The sequence below is a fragment of the Microtus pennsylvanicus genome, chromosome 8 (assembly GCF_037038515.1).
Source record: "Microtus pennsylvanicus isolate mMicPen1 chromosome 8, mMicPen1.hap1, whole genome shotgun sequence".
Classification (NCBI taxonomy): Eukaryota; Metazoa; Chordata; class Mammalia; order Rodentia; family Cricetidae; genus Microtus; species Microtus pennsylvanicus.
In genome coordinates, this window is record NC_134586.1 from 1,034,100 (window position 1) to 1,058,431 (window position 24,332).

A 24,332-nucleotide genomic window follows, 5' to 3' on the forward strand; every position below is an offset into this window, starting at 1 on the left:
TGGCTCCACAGTGAAAGCCCCCTTTCCCCATCCTCTCCCCAGCAGGCTCCCAGTATCACTCGACCTGGTGTTGGGGTCACTGGGCTAAAGGGCAGTATCACAGTCTTTCTCTCATTTCCTACTTTTCCATCTGAAAAGTCACTTCGGGTTCGTTCTCCCTTTTCCCCTCCATTCATTCTCTGGAACCTCCATTTTGTTTTCTCTAGAATAAGTCCTTCTAGAATTGTCTCCCTTTTTATTTTCTTTAGAATCATTTAGATGTTAGATTTCCGTATGTTCTACAAGGACCGGTGTGTATTTTGCTTCCACTTTCTCTATTCATAAGTGGTTTTTCTGGGGATAGGAGCTCTTCATGGCTGGAGGACTTGTGTCTTTTCAGAAAGTGGCACCATTCCCAAGGCAATTACCACTATGCAGTTCGCGGAGGCTTGAAACTTAGGTGCAAGCGAGCAAAGCAAAACAACTCACTCATGGGTTGGATCGGGTTTGAGAAGGGTAATGGACAGTATCAAAACGGGACTTTATTAAATGACTCATTAAAACTACAAGAACGAAATCTCTGCTGGAGAACTGACATCTTGTTTTGTATGTGTGTTTGGGGTGTGGGGAAGTGAATTTGCAGAAGTCGGTTGTCTTTAAGTGGTCTTGGAAATAAATACTCAGCCAGGCCCTTAAAGATATAAAGAAATATATAAAGAAATGGAAAGCTCACCTGCAAACAGAATTTAGGAAAGGTGAGGATGGGATAAACTAAGTGGGTGTTTCCAAGAAAACCCTCTCTGCCACCTCAAACTAGAAACAGCATTGGTGCCCGGATGCTGCAAAAGTCCCTTCCAGAACTTTCTGAGTTCTGCAGCGTCCTAAACGGGTGCGGTTGCTGAGGAAGAACCGCTCACCTTTACGCCTTTCGCGCCCTGCCACACCCCCACACGTCTCCTCCCTCCCCGGGGCGTTTGTTTACGTGACTTTGCGTAATAGTCAGGCACCGCCCCCCGCCCCTGCGGGGCCGCCGCGTTTCCCGCGCCGCGCTGCTTCTCCCCATAAAAGGACAATAGAGGCCGCGGGAGCGCGCGCGGACGCCCTGCCCTCTCCCCGCCCAGCCCGCGGCGCGCACGCGCCCGTATGCAAATCAGCTCGATTCAAGAGAATTTGGTCCCTGGGAGCCGCGCGTGCGCAGAGCGAAAGCGGAATCTACACCTCCGTCCGCGGTAGCAACTGAAGAACTGCTGGAGACAATCTTTCTGGACTCGGCGCAGGCGGAGGGAGTGCTTGCAGGGGTTTGGCCTGGTGCAGTCCGCACCGTGGGGACGCTGCTGCGCGTGGAAGGTGAGTGATTCTAGCCGGGACAGTGGTGCAAAACTGTCTGCGAGGCTCCGCTTTTTCTGCGATTTTTCTTTCCTCCCTTTACCTCCCCCGCCTCCCTCCGTCCTTCCCATACACAAACACACAGGAAGTTTTGTCTTGGAGATGGCATTGCGTGGAGCGCTGTCCTCGTGCTCCGCGGACTCCGGATTCCTTTGTACAGAGGTGTTGGATGTGCGCGTCTTAATTGGGGAGGGTATTGGAGGTAAACCGAAAGTCAGGGTGTGGGGAAAGTGAGTGCAGCGTGGAAACGAACGGGCAGCGGCGGAGTTGCATCCACGCTGAAGGTGACAATGACTTTCCTCAGTAGTAGTGTCCCCCCCCACCGACCCCGAGAGCCGAGTCGGGGTCGCGGAGCCCATGTGAGCTCCGGCCGTGGTCTCGTGCGCCGTGGAGCCACCCGCATGTTGCACTCCCGCGGCGCTCGCGATGGCTTTGCACGCGGGTGCACAACAAAGCCGGAGCTCGGAAACTTCAACTTGCCACCGCCTGGAGCCGGCGGCCACGCGGGGCTAAGGGCAGCCGGCGAGGGCCAGCGCCGGGGCTGCGCGACGCACGCGGCGTGGCGTTGTTGGCCAAGTCCGCAGGGACGCGTCTGCGACAATGAGCGCGCAGCACGCGGTCCCTTGCACTCGGGCCGGCGCCAGCGGTCTCTGCAGCCCCGAAGTTCGCCGCCGGTCTGGTCACCTGTAGCGTGGGTGCGGGCGTCACGCGAGGGGGGAACCGTGGCCCGCGCGCGGAGCCCAGTCGTTCTGATGGAGGCGGCGACACAGTCCGCTGCAGGAGGCACCCAACTCTTTTTCCTTTCTTTTTGTGTGTGTGTGTGCGTGTGTGCGCGCGTGTGTGTGGGCTCCACCTGACAAGCCACGTGCTCGGGGCCGCGGCCGGTCTGCGTCCTGAGTGTCCGGCTCCCCGGGAGCCTGGGACTGCGGTCGCCGTCGGGGCCGTCGCGAGCAGGACAATATGATTTCCTGGTGATGGCGTCTTGCCAGTTTCCAAAGCACAGCGAAAGTCGCCAACTCGCGGCGTGCGCGCGGCGGGGCAGCTCCGGGCGTTCCTGACGGAGGACTCGGCAAAAGTTTGGCCCCGGGGGCCGGCGGCCGAGGGCGCCCGAGCTCTCCCGGGGGCCTCGCGCGCAGGGTCCCTGTCGCCCCGACGCCGCCGGACAACAAAGGGCCGTGTGTGCCCGAGCGGCGCGGGCCGGGCGGGGCGCGGGGCGGCTTTTGTCCCTCGGGTCCTCTCGGAAACTTCAGCGGCGGCACAACGGGCGAGCCTGTGTCCGTGGGGGCGCCCCGGCCCCGTGGGTAACCGATGCGGCGCGACGGAGCGCGGCTCGGCGGGGCGCACGCGTGGCCCGAGCTCCGGGGAGGCACGGAGGCCGCGTCTGGGAGGTCCGTGCATCCGCCTTTGAAGTGGAACTGTTGCCATGTTTGAATTACGTCAGGCCGAGCGTGCGGAGCGGCCCGGGAGCGGAGGCGCGGCCTTCGGGCGGCGCCGGCGGGGCGCGCGGGCCGTTGTTCCGCGCAGGTGAGGGCGGCGAGGGGCGCGTGGGGCCCGGCAGCCCCGCGCTCCGCACGCCTTCGTGGAGTGGAGCTCCGCGCCCTGCCCCCGGACCTCCGACTACACGCGCGGAAGTTTCTGGGCTCCGGGAAGTGGCGGCTGAGGAACTAGGGGTGCGTGCCGTGCCGCCTTTGTGTGTTTACACGTGGGGCGAGCGGCGAAGCGCAGGGCAGGTTTGGCAGGGCGGCTTTCAGACTCGGTGCACTGTGTTCTGGTGACCAGCACCCCAGCCCGCCTCTTGTTTTTATTTTATTCTTACCTTGCATTACTGCAGGTGATGGATGACTGCAGAGACAGACGCTCACCGACCACCCCCACACCTCCCGCACCCATGTTAGGAGTTCCTTCCTTGTAGGCTCTTCTTCTCCTATGTCGCCCCATGTTTTGTAAAGATTCAGGCAACTTTTGCCTTCTTTTAGTAAGAGATAGACGTGCAGCTTGTTATTAGCGGTGTACCGAAAGCACCTGCTTTTGAACTGAAGTTTGCCAGACTTGAAATTAATTTTTAGTGATCTGTACTGCAAAACTGAACACGTTTAAATTGCCCACTCTAAGAGAAGGTCTGGAATTCGCTTTGGAGTCCGCAAAGCAAAGAAGAGTATCAAGTACTCAAGGGATGATTCGGAGGATGTTTTGTGTTTTGGCATTGAGAACTACAGGACACACAGTTCTCAGAGATGACCTTGAGGGCTTCTGAATTGGGGAGTCGGCTCTGGCAATGCTGGGAGGAGGCGCTGGAGCTGGAGTGGCTGTGAAGCCCTTGCTAGCTTCACAGTCCCTGGGAACTGGGTTGACCTTCGGGTTACCCCTCTTAGACATTTTTTTTTAACCTAACTTTTTTGGTATGTGGCTCCAGGCATAGCTCAAAAATTATGCTGGTTTGACACATGGATGCTTCTTTGGTATTTGGGGTTTGCCTGCAGTCTAGACTTCACCAAGGCGGTATCTGCTGCTGCTTTCCTTATTTCTCAGGTGTCTCAGTGACTTTGTTAGCATCTAGGTGTGGCATTGACTGGGAAATAACGTTAAATGCTTTGCCCCACGTGCGCTATACAAATTGAAATCAGTTTTTTTCCTGTTTATTGTTTTGTTATTAGAGAAACACTATGCCACCACACAAATTGAAATCAGTTCTTTCCTGTTTATTGTTTTGTTATTAGGGAAACGCTTTCCTTTCACGTTTTGGTTGACCAGGTTAACAATACTAAAAAAGCATCTTGGGGTGCTTTTTTTCCCCTAAGTGACTAGAGAAAGCACGTCAAGAAAATGAAAAGCCTTGGATGTTATGGCCTTAACTTTCTTTTGGGTGACTTCTGGGACACTTTGCAAACATTTGACCTGTTTTTTCTTTTGTTTTGTTTTGGTATTTCATAGACCACTTACCGTAAGTGGAAAGACTAGGAAAGTCAACACACCATGTAGAACTAAATGTTTCTGTTCTTATAATCGAATGATGTCTGTAAAAGAGACTTTAATGAGTTAAGAGAAAAATAAAAGCAAGGTCTTGACTCCCTTCTTGTGTTGTTTTTGTGGGTGGTTGGAGATTTTAAACAGCATTTGAGCATTTATTTGTATCTGCATTCTTTTTTTTTTTTTTTTTTTTTTTTTGGTTTTTCGAGACAGGGTTTCTCTTGTATCTGCATTCTTGAGGCCAGAGGGCTACTTGGAGGAGTTGGGTATCTCTATCACAATAGTTTCGGGATCACATTCAGGTAGGTAGGTGGTCAGGCTTTATTGGCTGAGACAACTTGCTAGCCCTATTTTGGTCTTTTGAGACAGGGTTTTGCTTTAGCTTTGGAGCCTGTACTATAGACCAGGCCGGCCTCTAGAACTCACAGAGATCCACCTGCCTCTGCCTCCTGAGTGCTGAGATTAAAGGCTTGCCCTATCACTGCCCGGCAGTAGCTGTGTTTTAAACACCCACCCCCAAAACTTGGTATGCTTGTGTTTTGAACCCCATGTTTAACACATAAGTGTTGTACCACCGTGCTGCCTCCACAACTATAAAATAACTAACCCCTCCGGCGAGGGGGGGGCATTCTTTGTGTTCTGGAATTCTCTGTAGATCCGGCTGGCCTCGAACTCAAATCTGCCTGCCTCTGTCTCCTGAGTGCTAGGATTAAAGGCGTGTGCCACCACCATCCGGCTGAAATAAACATTTAAAAGGAAAAAAATGTTCTTTTTTTCTTCTTTACAAAGACTATTTTTATGTGCTTTGTCATTTTGCCTGCGTGTTTGTCTGAGGGTCCTGCCCCCCAGAACCTAGGCTTGCAGGTGCATACCATTGTGAGCTGCCTTTGTGGGTGCTGTGAATTGAACTGGGGTCTCTTGGAAGAGCAGCCCCTTAGCCGCTGAGCCATCTCTCCAACCTCAATGGAAAAATCTTAAGCCAGCTTCCTAAGGCTGCTTGCTTTGAGAACAGTTAACTTTCCACTGCAAGCCCCATAGCTGTTGCTTTAGAACTATGTCCTCTTGGCCGTAGAGTTGGCTTGCTTGCTGCTCTACTGAAGGCCTGAATTGGGATCCCAGCACCTGTAACTCAAGCTTCAGGAGATCCAGCGGGTCTCTCCTGGCAGCCTCTTTGGGCACCCTCACACTTGTGCTAACACCACATGGACACAATACACATAGTTTATAACAAATCTTTTAAACATTTGAGCCATCTTTCAACTCCCGAAAAACAATTAAAAAAAAATCATGCACCCCCACCTCCCGCAACCAGAGATGGTAAGACTGGGAAGAAAGGTAACACATTCAGAAGTTTCTGGGATTAAAAAATGCCTAGGATGGGGGCCGAATGCACCTTTTAAATATTTAATCCCAGCATTTAGGCAGAGGTTTACAGGAAGGATATCTGAGTTTGAGGCCAGCCTGGGCTATCCATCCAGCTCCAGGGCAGCCAGGGCTACCCAGAGAGACCCTGTAGGAAAAGAATGCCTAAAGTGGGAAGCAGCAATCCTTTGGTTCACTTTGTCCAGTTTTTCCTTGTGTGGTACTGACACCTGTGTTGACAGTGAGCGCTATGTGGGTAGTACGTATCTTACAGATGGCAGTGCTGAAGTTTAGGTCAGTTGCTTTCCCCAGAGAAGCGGTTAGTGCTGAGTGGGAAAAGTGGGTGCTTGGTCCCTTCCCCCACCACCAGAAACCAGTTCTGGGAAGACACTGCCCTCAACTTCTGTTTGTCCTTCAAGATTTGATTCAACCATTTTACATCAAAAAGTCCGGTGAATACCTAGTAAATGTCACCACTTTGTTCCTGGTTTCTCTACAGCCCTTCCCTGCGTGTCCCTGCACTTTGCATTCTTTGCAGATTTAAATTGGAAATACTAAGTAAGAATTGGGTTCTTAGAAATATGAAGAATTTTGGTAGTGTAGGAATAAATCCAAACATCTAGTCCAAAAAGAAAGGCATTTGTTTTCCAGGTGAGGAGGCTGTCTTTGTCCACCAGGAATACAAAGGTCACAGGCCACAGATACTTGTTATTACAGATATTTTGTTCTAACACAAGAGTTGAAACCTAAGCTAAAATAATTCATTTCTAGCTGTGTATTTTGTTTCTGTCTATTATAAGTTTAATTGATTGGAGTAGTTGTGAGACTCATTTCTCTAATTGCTCTCCTCTTGAAATAAGCATGAAATATCTTCCTGCTATTTGTTACGAAGATTGTTTACCATTAATAATCTTAGCAGTTCGTTTGGTTTACATTTTTGCAAGTCTTTAAAAGCTTAAATATTAAGGAAAAATTACTTTTGAAAACTTGAAGATGTTCATTTGTTTTGTGTGTCTACATGTTTTACATGTGTGTGTATGTATGTGCACCAGGTGTGTGCCTGGTGGAGTTAATAGATGGTTTTGAGCTGCCGTGTGGGTGCTAGAAATTGAACCTAGGGTGATCAAAAGTGTTGAGCCATGTCCACAGTCTTGCTCTTTTTTAAAAAATTTTCCTTATGGTGGTTGTTTCTCAGTCTCCGCCCTTAAGTTCATCTTTGCTGTTCTACTTTGTTGGTAGCAAGCAGATGCCCGTGTGTAGAGTTAGTGCTTGGGTGTGCTGCAAGAGTGTGTCCTGTCAGGTTTACTACTGAACAGAGAAGACAATGCAGTACATAGGCAAGTGTGTTTGATAGGTAAGAGCTGGACATTGTGGCTCAGGCATGTAATCCCTGTGGCTGAGAGATAGAAGCAGGAGTATCAAGAGTTTGAGGTCATCTTCCATTATAATTGAGTTCAGGGTCATCCTAGGCATGGACTCTGCACAAAACAATAAATTGATCTGAGCAGTGGTGGCGCACACCTTTAATCCCAGCAACCAGGAGGCAGAGACAGGTGGATCTGAGTTCAAGAACTGCCAGGGATACACAGAGAAACCTTGTCTCAAAAACCAAAACAATATTGAAATGATGAGGGGCTAGAGAGATGACTCAAAAGTTAAGTGCACTTGAGACTTCAGAGGGTCTGAGTTCAGTGTACATAACTGCCCGCAACTCCAGCTCCTCCATGGGGATCCAGTAATACTCCCTTCTAAGGCCTCCCTGGGTTCCCACACAGAATGTGTTCACACATGTAGATACACATAAATACAATTTAAATATGTTTTAAAAGAGTAAAGACATGGAAGTTTTGTGAGTAAACTTCCCTGGATGAGGGATGGAAAGGAAGCCATCTCAGACAGAAACACCAGCCGGAGCGCTGGAGTGGCTAGTTATCAGAGCTGATTTGGCCCTCCTTGAATACCAGTATTAAAATTGTGAGCAGCTGGTAGGCAGGGCTAGATCCCGAAAAGCTTTGAATTTCTTGCCAAGGGGTTCAGAGCTTATCCTGCAGCCAGAGTTGGTACCCTGGATGGATGATTAATATTTGAGCTGTAGGAAGTCAGTCCTTACAAAGACAGGTCCAGGAGGTAAGGGAAACAGCATAAGGACCTCTGTGAGATTATATGGGAGGGCCACGGAGAGAGCATGAGTAAGAAGAGATCAGAATTTGTCTTGCTGTGAATCATAACCAAGGAAGCGGACACTGAACAACAGATTTGAAGGGGCAATAATAATATCATCTGTGTGGGGCATTTAAAGGTTAGAATGGTTTGGTAGTCACTTTGTTCTCCAGAGCAAAAGGAAGAAACTGGTTCAGGTCAGGGATATTGAAGAATTTCCTGAGAGTGGACTAGTCCAAAACTAATGGGAAAATGAAATGTTGAGGATGAGAGGAAGAGAGAGAAGAGCTGGCGTTAAAACAAAACTGTCATTTAGAGGTGTAGCTTACTGGATGCAGTTCCATCCTGTCCAGTGTGTTGGTGTGAAATATTTGAGAGTTGGGATTTAGCCTTATTTTAAGATGACATCGAAGTTTAGGAATGTTTCTGAAGTTTGTGTCTGGTGTGTGTGTGTGTATCTGTCTGTCTGTCTGCCTGCCTGTTGTCCCTACTTAACTTTTTGTTAAGAGTGGATTACTTATGATCTTCCTATGACACTCCCCACCCCATAAGTTTCACTTTTCAACGGAGTAGAAAACACTCAGTTGAATTCCTAGGATATGTATCTGGGACTGTAAAAGTTTGTTTTAGTAATGTGCAGCTCTTAACCACATTCAAGAAAAAAAATGTACCCTGGTATTTTCATATACTTGGCAAGAAGTGAGATTTCACTTTAATGTTATCAAAGAGCCCTTAGAATTAGGAGCAATTTTTTGTTTTTGGTTTTTTTCGGGGTATGGTTTGTCTGTAGCCTTGGCTGTCCTTGGACTCATAATGTAGGTCAGGCTGGCCTTGAACTCAGAGATCTGCCTACCTCTGAGTTCTGAGATTAAAGGTGTGTGCTACCATGTTTTCTCTTTTTTTCTAAAAAGATTTTTTATTTATGTCTAAGCGTGTTTATGCATTTGGGTATGTGCACATGAGTACAAGTATTTCTCTAGCCCCCTAACGTCCAGCAATTTCTTAATTGTGAAGAACTGGTAGATAACCTTTTTACCATTTACTGTATGGTTAAATAAATTCTGTGACATAATTGCCTCTTAAAGCTTACAAAGATCCTGTCCCTTCCTACATCTCTCTTAATCTAGAATTAGGTGGTACCGTTATTTGTCCCTTTATGTTGCACAAATGGGCAGAACTAGCTTTTTTTGTTTTTGAATATCATCTAAATTCCAGAGGCCTGGGTTTGTGATTTAATTTTTAACTTGTGCTGTCTTAGTGGAAGACTTTTTTTTTTTTAATGAGTTTGGACCCCTTTCTTACAAAGTGAGTTTTAGGCTCTGCCAAGTTCAACCACAGTTGAAAATGCTGAGGCATATGGCTTCTTAGAGATGGAGTACGTGTTTGGAGCTCAGCCTCCAGGCAAATTAAAGTCCATCACTTTAAAAAGTGTTGAAGTAAATTTGAAAGCTTTAATGCAGATACCTAGAAGAAGAGGGAGGAAACAATATTAGTCTATTGCTCTCCTGCTCTCCCTAGGCACTGATGCAATGTGTTCCATTGTTGGTGAGTTCTGCAGCCAAGTGGCCTGGCAGTGGGAGAAACAAAACGCTTCTTCTGTTGCCCCTTTGTGAAGGGTGTTGCTCCAGTTACCCTTGGTTTCTGTGGGCACAGCTGGTTAGAGAGCACAGCATTGACTAAAGAGCCCGTGTTACCAGTTGCAGCAACTTGGGGATCCCCATACCATGTGGTCACCAGTGGGTTTTTTATGTTGTTTTTCCCGTTTTCCTTTTCTGTTTTAAAAGTTGTCTTTGGATTTTTTTCTTGGGTCTGTTTCTTTTGTCCATAGCTGTTTTGTTACTTTACACGGGTTATTCTGTTGTCCTGTTGTATCTTGCAGTAGAGTGGGTTGTCTAACAGGTAGGTATCTTTCCATCTGTTTTGTTTGCTTTGTTGTTTTTTTTTTTAATTTTATTTTTCAAGACAGGGTTTCTCTGTGTAGTTCTGGCTGTCCTGGAACTCTTGTAGACCAGGCTGTCTTAGAACTCAAATCCTCCCTCCTCCCTCTGTATATCTGCCTCCCAAGCACTGATATTAAAGGCATGTGCCACCACCGCCCAGCTCCGTCTGTTAGGTTTTTAAGAAATTTACTCAAGCTCTCTGCCTTTTGGGTTCTTGAGGTGAATGAAGGGGTAATAATAATAACATCTGGGTTGTGGTGCTCGTGGTTAAGAATAGGTAGCTTGTAGAAGAGAATAAAGCAAAAGTCAGTTTCATGTTTGCATTCTCTAGAGGGACACCATTATTTTCTATATAATTTATACTTTATGACCTAAAATGAAAGTGTTTTGCAGTGCACAACAGGCTCCGGCATATTACTTTATTGTAGCTATAGACAGAATCCGTATATTTAAAAGTGGGATTGGTTCACCGTGTCTGGTGCAAATAACAGCTTACTTTTGACTATTTTTCATAATTTTACCTATGGCTGGAGGGGGGCTGGGCACTAACCTGAGTCCTTGATTTTTGCTTTTCCTTCTCTTTGTTTCTGCTTTAAAGCCTTGACCTGTTTCAGGGACTGCTTTTTACCATCTTTGTGACTGGATGCGATGATGCTTTTGACCCTTTCCCCAGATGCTGAGCCTTCCTCTCTTTTATTATTTGAGACACCAGTGAAGGTGAACAGAAAAGATGCTTTTTCTTGTTTTTATTATGTTTTGTGTGTGTGTGTGTGTGTGACCCACGTGTGTGCCTGGTGCCTAAAGAGACCAAGGGAGGGTGTTTGCTCTCCTGGAACTGGAGTTAAAGATGGTTGTGTGCCACCAGTAAGTGCTAGGAATTGAACTGCCGAGCCATCTCTCCAGCCCCTCTTTGTGGAGGAACTACTCTGAGCTCTCTGTGTATGGTGATATTGATCTTGAGCTTCAGCATATTCTGCTTCTGTGCTCCAAATGCTGTAGCCACAAAGTGTGTGTGTAGGGAGGTGCTGTGCACATGCGTGTGTAGTGGAGGCCTCTTGAAGCAGAAATTATAGGAGGTCATGAGCCCACCCTCCTGAATGCTGAGAACAAGAGGTCCCCTGAGCCATCTCTCCAGTTCAGCCCGTACCTTTCATATGGGAGATTGGCTTGCTTTTTTTGTTGTTTGATTTTTATTTATTGAGCATAGTATTTATAGCGACTCATCCTATAATACTAGATATTTATACAAGGAAGTTGTAAGAAGGCGTGTGTGTATTGAATGAATACATTATTGCTATTAACTATTTAATTGTGGAATAAATTGAAATCATAGCTTGTGGTTTCTGTTTGTTCTCCATGCATTTATGACTTTCAGATGCGATTTGTGTGCCTTAAGATTTACTATTATGCTTGTAGTTCTCTGGTTTTAGGTACTTAGATTGTCGCCGCCACCACTGTCTATAACTTTAGGAAATAAATTACAGTTTTGAGTCCTTTTTAACTTCAATTTTCTCCTGTCCCTCAGACACACTCTTACAGATGAGATTGTGCGGTGTCTGTTCTGCTGACCTGCAGTGGACTTAACCCTCAGTCAGGAGGCAGGTGATTGCCTCTGCACAATGGTGTGGTGAGAACGCTCCCAGTACAGATAAGCGCATAGCTGACCAAGCTGTTTGAGCAAGTGGGGCAGTTCCAGAGGAACTACCTACTGTTTTACCAAGGTGGGACTTGGAAAGAAGAAAACAGCCGCCAGGTTTACACACCACCTTTCTCGGATATAACCTGATTTGAGGTGGGGCTGTGCTGTGTCTGGCTTCACTACAGAGACTGATAGGATGTTTTGGTTTGAACATAAGTGACTCCACAGATCTTATGAAAATATGTTCAGTTAGTTCTCAGGGCTCCCCAAATATTAAAGTGGTTAAATACAAACCACCGCTTAGCCGGCGGTGGTGGTGCATGCCTTTAATCCCAGCACTCAGGAGGCAGAAGCAGGCGGATCTCTGAGTTTGAGGCCAGCCTGGTCTACAAGAGCTAGTTCCAGGACAGGCTCCAAAGCAACACAGAGAAACCCCGTCTCGAAAAACAAAACAAAAAAAACCAAGCCACTACTTAAGGAGGCCGCTGTAAGCAAGGAGAGCAATGAACACCCCTGTGGTTTTACTGCAGATTTCCCGGTTCCTCTTAAGGCAATGGGGGAGCTAGGAAGGGAATTTAAAGGCTAAGTGGTGGTCATCCAGTAAGAGACAACTTGGATGCTTGCTTTGTTTTTCACAGCACTGTCTAGAAGAGGATGGATCCTGGGTTTCTGCTCCCACCCCTCCCTTGTTCAAGGCAAAGCTAGCCCACAGGAATGTGGTGGACTGCTAAGTCTTGACGGGCTGAGGGGTTGCTTTTGTGTCTGTCTTCACGATTCAGTACTGGCCATAGTGTTTCTTCACAGTTTGTCAGTGTGGCAAGTGGACCAGACTGGCTTCTTGGCAAATCCAGTCTTGAAGGCAGCTAGCCTCCCAGCTTAGAGACCGCGTGGGTGCCCTGTAGTTTTGGCGTGGTGGGGGTAGAGTTTGTACACTGCCAGCTTGGAGCTTTGTTGTGTACTTCCTTTGTCCTTGCTCGAAGAGGCTGAAGTTTCCTAGCGCTATTGATGATTGTAAGAGGAACTGTGGACTTTTAACCTTGATGGCAAGGGTGTTTAGAGAACAAACAGGGATTTACACGGCTGCTTTCTTGAGTCTTGTCATTTGATAATGTTTTGGCTAATGTGGCGTGACTATTTGCTTGGGAGGACATTTTCTTTAAATTTTCCTGTGAGTTCAGGTTCAGAGAAAAAGCCTCATCTTAAGTCTCCTTCTTCAGGGTTTTTGTATTATGTAGAGTACTTTTCTCGCTTCTAGTGGTCCAGCTACTTGGTTTTTCTGTCTTAACAGCTTTTGCAGGTAACTGTTAGTTCAGACGTAGTAACTGAAATAAGTGTGTTAGTGGCCTTATTCATCCACCTTTGCTTTCTATACAAAGTAAACGCCGGGAAACACTGGATTAGCAGTTGCCTGTTTAGCTGGATGTGGTGACACAGGCAGAGGCAGGCGGTTTTCTGAGTTCAGAGCCAGCCTAGACTACAGAGTGAGTTCCAGGACAACCAGGGCTACGTAGAGAAACCCTGTCTCCAAAACAACCAAACTCCAGATACACATGCCTCTGGATACTTGATTACCTGTGAGCCTCTGTACTCTGCTGTGGTCCACTGACCAGCACTGGGCTCAGGCCAGACGCAAACTAATGGCGGGAGGAAAACCTCATTGCTCATATATAAGCATGGTCTGTGGTTATAAATTCCAGCATTGTATGTGCAAAGAGAATTGTACTTTTTTTCTTTCTTTGCATGGTGTTTTGTGGTAATTGGTAGTTGGGTGTACACCTCCTGTAGTTTGGTCCATTGAGGTTTAGTTTAAGTTTCCATGTTTATTTTCCCTCCGCTTGGCAGATCAAGCTGACCTTGAACCCGTGGCAGTCCTGCCTCAGTGTCCCTAACGCTGCTGCTGAGATTGCAGGCGTGGGCCTTCATGCCCATCATTCATTGCCTCTTGTGTCCCCTAATCCACATCTGCTGAAGTTGACTTAGCTGAGGAGTCTCAGTGGCCTCCAACCTAAAGATAGTTTTTACCTTCCTTAGTACCGGGATTTTGACCAGAGGGGTTAATTCCACTCATTAGTGCACGGGGACATCATTTCTAAACTCTAAGGTTGGGTTTCTGTGATTTTCATATCTTCCTTTCAGCTCAAGGTGATAAATTTCCCATTTAACCCCCGCTTCCATAGAGCACGGTTGATGCGTGGAGTTTCTTGTGTCTAGAGTGGAGCTGCATTAATAATACAAAGGCACAAGATACCAAAATTGTTAGGAAGTTTTAGTCACATTCTTAGTGGCGTGTGTGTGCGAGGAGGCACAGTGAAAGGAAGTGCCAACGTGACTGATTGCTCCATTCTCTGATTAAGGTTTTTATGTGGATATGAGAGAGAACAGCCAGAGGCATCTGGAAGAGTCCAGAGCAGAGGGAGAAGGTAGTTTGAACATGACCGGCAAACTGGGCATGTCCAGGGTTCTGTAAGAGAGAATAGAGAGAGCATAGCTCAGCTATAAGGATGAATATTTGGGGGAAGGAAAACCTTGAGCTGGAGGGAGTTAGGGTAAAAGAGATGAGAAGGGTGAGTGTGAAGCCTATAGCAAGTGCTTGTGATGCTGAGGGACCCTGGAGTCCAGAATGGGCTTGCTGATAGGGGCCCTGTTCCTTGAGGATGTGGTATAGTTAGTTGTTAGGGTATGTAATTTAAGAAAGATTCTGTCCTCTTTCTAGAATATTTGCCAGGAGAAACAAAGGAGGTGGTGGGTGTAGCTAGCCAGGCATTTCTGCATGTTCTGTGTCCTGGCCCTGGTACTATGGAGTAGCAGATCTGGGGAGCCCTTCTAGTTTGTTTGACTTGGGGGTACGGTGGACAGAGCAGAGGGAAGTCCTTGCATGGTTTGTCATTGCCCTCACAAAAGCTGTGTCAATCTCCTTGTCCTTACAGCTATTGCTCAGAAGAGAAGATGTTTGGTTTTCACAAGCCAAAGATGTACCGAAGTATAGAGGGCTGCTGTATCTGCAGAGCCAAGTCCTCCAGTTCTCGGTTCACGGACAGCAAACGCTACGAAAAGGACTTCCAGAGCTGTTTTGGGTAAGATTAGTTATGTTCCATTCTTAGAAGGAAAATAGTCAAAAGTGCGTGGAAATATTTCCACGCAAAGCAAGGGGAACGATGTGCTAATTTCTAAAAACACCCATTTTTTAATACCTGGGTTAGTGAGGATTCCATGCTCTTAAAATGATACGATCCTGACAGCTTACCCAGCCTAATTAGTTGTGAAGTCTTTTATGGTTCCAATTAGACAGACCCTTTTGTTCTTAACTGTAGGATGTATAAGTAAATTTTCAAAATGTATCCTTATTCTCTTACCAATAGTGGGCCTCCAGTGCTGTTTCTACGTTGTGTTTATATGTTTTAACTTGCTGAGGAGGATGATAGCATTATACTTAATATTCTGTCCTGAAATTTACCAGGGAATGCTACCGGGGTATCTTTCCAACGGATACCTAGATGAAATAAAATATTTAATGTTGAACCACTTCCTATGATAGAAGATAGTATGCCTGAGAGAGCGTGCATTTGCATGAGATTGATTTTGCTTGATTGCATGTGCACTTGGTTTTCCATACAGGGCTTCTCTGTAGACCAGGCTGGCCTCTGCCCGCCTCCTGAGTGCTGGGATTAAAGGCGTGCATCACCACTGTTTGAATGTGAACATTTGAGTGCTTGTATGTGCTGTGATTCATGCTGGGCCGGGCAACCTTGGTGTTGATCCTTGCCTTAGAGATGGTCGTTCTATTTATTCCTTGCTTGTTAGGCCCAGGCTAGCTGGCCTGTGAACTTCCGGAGATTCTCCTCTTTCTACCTTTTTACTTACAATGAGAACTGGGATTACAGATGCACATGACCATGCTTGGTGGTGTTTTGTTTTGCGTTGCACACCTCCACACCTGGCTTTATGTAAATTCTGCATATTTGAACCCAGATCCTCCTGGAGTTTGTTCAGCGAGTGCTTTTTACCCACTGAGCCCCAGACCACACACCACTTTTTCTTTAAGCGCTTACTGATTGCTCATTGTTAGTTCTAGACTTAGACTTTGTCCTGCTGTTTTGTTTTTGAGACTGGATGAACTTGCCGTGTAGGTAAGTTCTTGACTACTGGGATTGAAGGGGTGTGTGTTATACCTGGCCTCCTGTGTGTTTTTAAAGAGTGTGTATCATGCTAGCCCATGTTTCTCATAGTAGCCCTCCTGCCCCTACCTCCTGAATGCTGAGATTGTAGGGTCTCATCGCCACAGCTCATACTTGGCACTCTTCAGTTTTAAATCTTGGGGCTGAAGGAATGGCTCAGCAGTTAAGAATACTTGCTGCTCTTGCAGGGACCCTGGTGGAAATCCTAATCCTAATCTCTGGCACCAGGCATACACATGGTACACACAGATACACGTAAACATTAAATCTGATTGAGTCTTCTATTTCCCCCCCCCCCCTTCTGCTCTCACTTTGTAGCTTTGGTTGTCCTGGAACTTACTATTCTAGACCAGGTTGGCTTTGAACTCACAGAGACCCACCTGCCCTTGCCTCCCAAGTGCTGGAATTAAAGACATGCACCACTATACTTGGCTTAAAAGAGACTTTTAAATGGAATACATTGATATTGACTGGGTCTCTAGAAGCTAATGGTTTCTTAGAATTGAAAATTTCATGTGTGTGTGTGTGTGTTTGTGTGCGTATTTTGATCATTCCTTCCCACCATTCCCTGTCATATTTCTCTTCCAACTTCATCTACATAGGCTCCTCGCTCTCTCTATCTCTCTCTCTCTGAAGAGCCCTGATGCGTTTGTTTAATCCCAGCACTCTAGAGACAGACGGGCAGATCTCTACGAATATAAGTTCAGACCAATCTACAAATTGAGTTCTAGGACAGCCAGGGGTGACTAATAAATAAAACACATAGGTTAAAAGTAAGAGAAGAATTTCTTTTAAAATGGTACTGCCTGTATGTATGTACATGGGTGTAGGACTTGCTGGTGTGTTAGTTTCGTGTCTGAAATGCAGTGGAGGAACAGTGGAATAGATCGCGTTAGGGTAGTCAGAAATCACATCCATGAGCCGTAAATAGATGTATTTTTCTCCAAGAGAAGTACCCACATCTGAAGCCTCATGAGTGGAAAGCGAGATAATGCTCTGTTTTCCTGTCAGGTTGCACGAGACTCGCTCGGGAGACATCTGCAATGCCTGTGTGCTGCTTGTGAAAAGATGGAAGAAGTTGCCGGCGGGATCAAAAAAAAACTGGAATCACGTTAGTTGGTCTTTTTCTATCTCTATTAAAATAACATTAACGTCAGCACTCCCAATTTAGGAAGATAGAAAAGACTACAAGAATAAAGAAAAACACTAGCCTGGTGTAGCATTTCCCGGGATGTTTACAGTGTCCTTATGTTACACGTGGATCCCTCTTCACCCCTTAGAATGACGTGTTGCTTTGAACGCGTGAGCACATAAGTTTAGTCTTGTGTTTTGTGTTTACTACTTACTACTTGTAGGCTTCTGGCTACAAAGCTGTCAGCTATCCATAGAGCTACCTGAATGAGGCAGTGCCTATAAAACAAAATACAAGGTGGACACTGTTGTGTAGGCTGTGATTAGGTCAGCGGTGTCGGTGTGAGTCCTGTTACCCTTTTCACTTTATTGCCCCTGTCGCTAGAATCATGTAATATATATTTAGATCTGGTTTTTTTTAATTATTACTCTGTGAGTGTACCAGAGGTGGGGGCTGTTGGAGCCTTTGGAGCTGAAGTTGCAGGCAGCTGTGAGCTGTGTCTGATGTGGATGCCAGGCATGGCATTCAGAGTCCACTGAAGAGCAGCCCCTCCCCCCATTTAATTGAGGTGATCTGAACAACACTTCTTAATGTTATTTTTGGAAGATGTATTTATTTTATTTTTAAAAATTTGTGTGTTTTGTCCACGTTTATGTATGTGTGCCGCATGCCCATGGTGTGCCTGTAGAGGCCAAAAGATAACATTGGGTTCCCTGGTACTGGTTACTGAGTGCTGAGCCGCCAGGTGGATGCTGTGACCTGAACTCACTTTTCTACAACAGCATCAAGGGCTTCTAACCACTGTACCATTTCTCCAGCCCCTAGCGCTTTTTAATTTTTGGTGCTGGAGGTGGAACTAGGGTGTTGGAGCTACATTAAACCTGTGCTACTCACATCCCCTCGTCTACAGTTTTGTTAAATTCTTTAATAATGTTTGCTAGCTTTTCAGATATTTGTTTTGGCTTTTGCATTATTTTATTTTTTTTAAATATTTATTTATTTATTTATTTATTTATTATGTATACAATATTCTGTGTGTATCCCTGCAAGCCAGAAGAGGGCACCATACCCCATTACAGATGGTTGTGAGCCACCATGTGGTTGCTGGGAATTGAACTCAGGACCTTTGGAAGAGCAGGCAATGCTCTTAACCACTGAGCCATCTCTCCAGCCCCATGGCTTTTGCTTTATTAAGACAAAGTCTCATGTAGCCCCAGCTCAGTATGGCAGAAGACAACTTTGACCTTCTGTTTTGACTTCCCTGCCTCTCAGGCACCAGGGTTACAGGTGTGAGTCACCATCTCTGGCCAAGGTTTATGAAATTTACATTGCATAGAATATTTTGCATAAATAGGCGTTTTTCTTTACCCAGCACAGTTCTGTCCATTGATAATGTTAAATTGCTGCAATAGGTTTCTTAGGGAATTATTACCTTAATACATAAAGAAGTTTTTCTTTAATAGCTTACCTGAGGAAATCACAGTTGTGATGTTTGAAGGTGATGACAATCTTCTATGTTGAAGGCCACCCTAGACAGGGGAGAGGAAATGCTGTGGTTGGTAAACTTGGGGCTTAGCATGCAGAACGGTCATAAGTAGTGCTTATTCTTTGTCATGTGACAGTCAAAGGTAGATGCAAACCCTCAAACACTGGTATAAACTGGTTCTCGAGTAAGCGTGGGCCTAAATGGTATTAAATATTCAGTGTTTCCTTCCAGGTGGTAGATGCAAGGGCAGGACCCAGTCTGAAGACAACGTTGAAACCAAAGAAAGTGAAAACTCTGTCTGGAAACAGGATGAAAAGCAACCAGATCAGTAAACTGCAGAAGGAGTTTAAACGCCACAGTGAGTTCACTGTTTTATTTTTGACCGGTTTACAGTATGTGCGAATCCATTTCCTGCTTACTGTCTAATAAGTACTGGGGTGGTCCACTTCCTGTTTTTGAGCCTTGGCCTTTGGAAGGTACTTTTGACTTGGTGAATGTGTTCTTATTTCTGTGAAATAGACTCTGATTTGATATCTTAGAGAAACTAAAGGGGCTTGGGAGATCCTGGAGTGGATAAAGAGCTTGCTGCAGAGACGTGAGGGCTTGTCGGATCCTAGCACCCACATAAAACAAGCTGGGTGGAGGCCTGCAGGGGAGCTCGTCTGGAAAGGCAGTCTCTGCCCAGCCCTGGTCTCCAGGACCAGCGTGTTAGGAGAGAGTCAACTCCACAAGTTGTCCTCTGACCTCTTCATGTGCACGTGACATGTGTGTGCCTGTATACATACACAGATAAATGCAGCAACAACCAAAACTGGGCAGACGTGCCTGCCTGGTTCTCTCCTAACACAAAATCTGAAAGCTTTGCTGTTTCATAAATACCAATTGTTTCTCCGGATAAGAGGACCATGTGTCCGCGTCTGTAGACAAGTTTAAATGGTGGTTGTGATATTCAGTGCTACAGCATAGTGACCGTCAACCGAAAGGTGTGTTTTCTGGCTTTTATTTCTTTACTTTTTTTTTTTTTTTGAGATTGGGTCTTTACCTTTCTCTGTCCGTCCTGGAAGTCACAGTGTTGACCAAGGTATCCTCAAACTTAGAAATTGACCCCACAGAAATGTGTGCCTCTGCCTCCTGAGTGCTGGGAGAAAGGGTGTGTGTCACCACGTGTGGCTTTATTTTCTGGCTTTTATATACATGGTGCAGACATATGCTGGTGTAGCTCTAGGCTGGTAAATCACCTTTATTCCTGAGGTTATTTTCCTGTTGAGAGAAGTAGAGCAGGGGGCTGGAGAGATGGCTCAGAGGTTAAGAGCATTGCCTGCTCTTCCAAAGGTCCTGAGTTCCACTCCCAGCAACTACATGGTGGCTCACAACCATCTGTAATGAGGTCTGGTGCCCTCTTCTGGCCTGCAGTCATACACACAGACAGAATATTGTATACATAATAATAAAAAAAATATTTAGAGAAGTAGAGCAGCACCTGGACTTTGCACATGATGAGACTCAAATGTCTTCCGTCTTCCTTGCAGATTCGGATGCTCACAGCACCACCTCAAGTGCCTCCCCAGCCCAGTCTCCCTGCTACAGTAACCAGTCAGACGACGGCTCAGATACAGAGATGGCGTCCAGCTCTAACAGGACTCCAGTGTTTTCCTTCTTAGATCTTACCTACTGGAAAAGGTAAAAGCAACCAGCCCATCTCCACCGCTGGCTGCGGCGTACCGTGTGTAGAGCAGTTAAACATATTTGACAGATAACTGGTGGTTATCTGGAAGTCGGGTGAGCAGGAATTGAACATTGAGCAGACCTTGGGTGTAAGACTCAAATTTACATTGATGAGTAAGACTAGCTGTTCTGAGAGTTACCACTGAAAAAAAGGGTAAGTGGTTCAAGTCTCTTTAAGTTCCATTAATAGGTGTCTTGGTTTCATTTCTGCTTGCTGTGATGATAAAACACATGAGGGGAAAGGGTTTATTTTAGCTCTCAGTCAGTTCAGGTTACAGCGTCTGTCACCATGGGGAAGTCACGGTAATAAAAACTGGAGAACTGGCCACGGCAGAGCAGAGCAAAGGACATGAATCCGTATGTGCTCATGTTCAGCCAGATTCTCTACTCTTACATGGTCTAGGGTCGGCGCTGCCCACAGTGGGCACGGTTTCCCACCTCAGGTCCAAACTGTCATGGTGACAGGGACACTCGGACCAGTTCAAATGTGGGCATGTGGCCAGAGAGCAAGAAGAGACAATAAACTGGAAGGGGAGAGTGTTTTCAAAGGAAAGGTAGTATCCCTGGAACACAGAAAACAGTTAACACATTTCCTGTAGATGTGCCTAAAACTACACAATATGAAGGAAGGACAGTGTAGGACTGCAGAGAAAATACACTGCTTTAATAGGAACAGCCAAGGCAAAGCAAGCTAGAAACCAGTATATTAAGGTCTTCAGTTGCTAGGAGATACTACCTCCGAGCCAGGTGTGGCCTTTAATCCCAGCACTTGTAACACAGAGGCAGCTGGATCTCTGAGTTCGAGGCCAGCCTGGCTCACCGAGCAAGTTCCAGGACAGCCAGGGCTACACAGAGAAACCCTGTCTTAAAAAACCGACGGTGGTAATGGTAAATGGTAAATACAGGTAGAACAGAAAAGGTGAAGTAATGTGGTAGAATAGGGCTGGGCATAGGTTCCCTAATTATATGTGTAAGGACCTACGTTCAGTCCATACCTAGCCCGGCCCTAAACAGAAAGAAATACTAGAACCCAAATTAGTGACCATGGTGATAGCAACACCGAAAAGATGGATAAACAAAGACTCTAGCAAAATAAAGTATATTCTATACAAGGTAAAGAGTCAGGAAAGTTCCATCCAGCAAAACAAAATAGTAGAAACCAACCCATATAAATGGAAGTGAAAGTATAATATAAATTGGAACATGCTAAGGAACATATCTGTGAGCTTGAGGCTGATCCTTGATCGCAGCACTGGGAGGCAGAGATGGGATTCCAGGGCTGTGCTGTCCAGCTAGTCTCTCCAGATTGGTGTGGACTCCAGGTGAGGTACTGTTACAAAAATTAGGTGAGGAAGCCGGGCGGTGGCGGTGGTGGCGCATGCCTTTAATCCCAGCACTCGGGAGGCAGAGGCAGGCGGATCTCTGTGAGTTTGAGACCAGCCTGGTCTACAAGAGCTAGTTCCAGGACAGGCTCCAAAACCACAGAGAAACCCTGTCTCGAAAAACCAAAAAAAAAAAAAAAAATAAGGTGAGGAACAGTTGGGGAAGACACCCGTGTTGAGCTACGTTCCACGTCAGGGTGTATGGGTGAATGGTCACTGCTTTTAGAGCAGTGTATAGAGGTAGATTGAGCAGGATTGTTTTTTGTAAATAATCTGAGTATCTAAGATCAATAATGCACGTAAATTCTATTGGTCAGCATAGAAATAAAGGGAGTCAAAAGGAAGAGAGTCAGAGTAGAGTGGTGTTTGCTAAAAAGAGTGACCAAAGAGTGTTTCAAGAAAGCTGCAAGGGGGGCTGGAGAGATGGTTCAGTGGTTAAGAGTACTGACTGCTCTTCCAGAGGACCCGGGGTTCAATTCCCAGCACCCACATGGCAGCTCACAACTGTCTGAAGATCCAGTTGCAGGGGATCTAACATCTTCACACCAATGCACATAAAATGAAGTTAAACAAACAATAAAAATATGTGTGTGTGTGTATATATATACATATACATATATATGTGTATGTATATATGTATATGTATATGTATGTGTATATATATATATATATATATATATATATATATATATATATATATATCCGGAAGGATGGCTCGGTGGGTAAACTTGACAACTTGAGTTGTAAAAACGCCTGCTCGTAATGTCTTGTTTTTCCTTTGTTTTAGACAGAAGATTTGCTGTGGGATCATCTACAAGGGCCGCTTTGGGGAGGTCCTCATCGACACGCATCTCTTCAAGCCCTGCTGCAGCAGTAAGAAGGCAGCTGCTGAGAAGCCCGAGGAGCAGGGGCCAGCGCCTCTGCCCATTTCTACTCAGGAGTGGTGACTGAGGTTCATGGAGAAGGGAACAAAGAGCGAATTTAAACTTTGAAAAGACCACAAAGCAACAAACTGACCCTCCTATTTTTAACTTGGATACCTGCTATTCTGCCAAAAGACATTTTTCTAGAATAGTTTCATGGGTTACCCATCTTCCCCATCCAACAAACTTTGAAGCCAGTTTCTAGCTTAATACAAGAAAGAAGTGTACATAATATTTAAGATGCTGGGTATTTCATAGGAAAGCTGAATGCTGCTGTAAAGTGCTCTTTAAAGTCTTTTTTTTTTTTAATCCCCTCTAATGAATGGAAGTAGGGGAATTTCAGGGGACAGAGATGGGATTTGTGTGTGATAAACCATATGTAGTTTTTAGTCTTTCTGTGGAGAGGCAGTGGTTGGGGCATTTTTAAATGGCTGGCTACACTTGTTTCCCCTCATGATGATTTGTCATAACTCAGTAGCACAACCTGCCCCCTAGAGGTAGTTAAGAATTTTTCAATGCTAAGGTGTTGCCAAGGCTCTGATGATTCAGACCTGTACTACTGATGATTAAGCAGGACAGACTGAGCTTTCTGCAAATAGCTTGGAGGACGAAGCAATCTCTGAACACACACAGGCAGCACCGAGTCGCCTCCCCTCGTCCTATGTGAATCTTATAAAACAGAACCAGAGCTCCTTCTGGGGAAGGCCAGCCTGTAGGATGAACAAGGTCCTATAGGGACAGAACCAAAGCATCACCATGCGGTAGAGAACACGTGGTTATAAACTACTTAAACAGGATGTGTAAGTCCTGGGGATGCGAGGGGCACAGTGGGTGCTGCTTGGGACGCATTTCTTAGAGGGCTTGCAGTGTGTAAATAATTGACATTGGTGTTACACAGCTGTCTGGGATTCACTGAAATCCGCACGATTCAGTTCTAGCTCTGGATTACCTCAGTTGACCTTTTGTGGAGGTTTTTTTTTTTTATCTATAGAGTAGCTCTTTGCCTTGTTATAACTTTATTAGGGTTTTGGGTTTTGTCTTACTGTTTTTCTCCCTCTATTTAAAGTTTGATTAGAAGAAAAGAGTTGTGTGTTGAGGCTAAGTTGGTTGGTTGGATTGGGTCGGCTTCTTGGAGTTGGGCTTCTGAACATCAAGATAGCTGAGTGGAGCTCCTCGTGTGGAGACCTCAGTGAGGGCGCTCAGCTGAGCCAGACTGAAGTTGTCCGACCGCCTCTTTTCAAAGTTCAGGAAAAATAGTGCCATTTCAGACCTCTCCTAGAGGGAGGGGTGTGTGGCTGCCTTAGTATTCTGTCGCTCATGATATTTTAAAAACTGGATTTTTAAGAGTCTGTTGGTGTTTCACAACGGGGAGGGCCACCGTTTGTGGCATCCTATAGTTTTATAGTTTTACATTTTGTGTGTCTCTTCCTTTTTGGAAAAACCTACCTAGTACAAGCCACCGCATGCACAGACTGCCCAGTGAGTGGGTTGGTTCTCCACAGCCCTTGGTGTAGTACAGAGTCCAGCCGTTACCATTCTCCCGCGTTGCTTCGACGCGGGATGTTTCTTTTGTACATTTTGGCTGCAGTATTGGTGGTAGAATATACTTTGATGGATCATCTCTACTTCTGTATTTATTTATTTATTACTAGACCTCAACCACAGTCTTCTCCCCTCCACTCTCTGCCGTAGGATGTACTGTATGTAGTCATGCACTTTGTATTAATATATTAGAAATCTACAGATCTGTTTTGTACTTTTTATACTGTTGGATACTTATAATCAAAACTTTTACTCTAGGGTATTGAATAAATTTAGTCTTACTAGAAAATAAAAGGAGCTGTTCTGTGGTTTTATTTTAAAGGTCTCTGGTAAGAGTGTTTTTCAGGGCCTAGAGAGATCGCTCAGTTGTTAAGAGCACTGACTGGTCTTGCAGAAGACCCACATTGGGTTCCCAGGACTATGCATATGACACCTCAAAAACATCTGTACTCTTGGGGACCAGGCAAGCACACCACACACAGTTAGTGGCAGACAAAAACATCCCATGTACATAAAATATAAAATTTTCTTTAT

The 24,332-nt window shown here is 45.7% G+C and overlaps 1 protein-coding gene across 2 annotated transcripts; it reads left to right on the plus strand.

Moving 5' to 3' along the window:
- The first annotated feature begins 1,206 nt into the window (after nt 1–1,206).
- Nucleotides 1,207–24,083, plus strand: Sinhcaf (SIN3-HDAC complex associated factor). 2 transcript variants are annotated; one of them, XM_075982224.1, is made up of 6 exons: nt 1,207–1,326; nt 14,361–14,507; nt 16,620–16,719; nt 18,458–18,584; nt 19,756–19,906; nt 22,121–24,083. In XM_075982224.1, the coding sequence occupies exons 2-6, from the start codon at nt 14,380–14,382 to the stop codon at nt 22,278–22,280; spliced, it is 666 nt and encodes a 221-aa protein (XP_075838339.1). In that variant the 5' UTR covers nt 1,207–1,326; nt 14,361–14,379; the 3' UTR covers nt 22,281–24,083. The 2 variants fall into 2 exon arrangements, with proteins under 2 accessions (XP_075838339.1, XP_075838338.1); XM_075982223.1 differs by lacking the exon at nt 1,207–1,326 and adding an exon at nt 4,552–4,634 and having other exon boundaries at nt 22,121–22,370.
- The last annotated feature ends 249 nt before the right edge of the window (nt 24,084–24,332 follow it).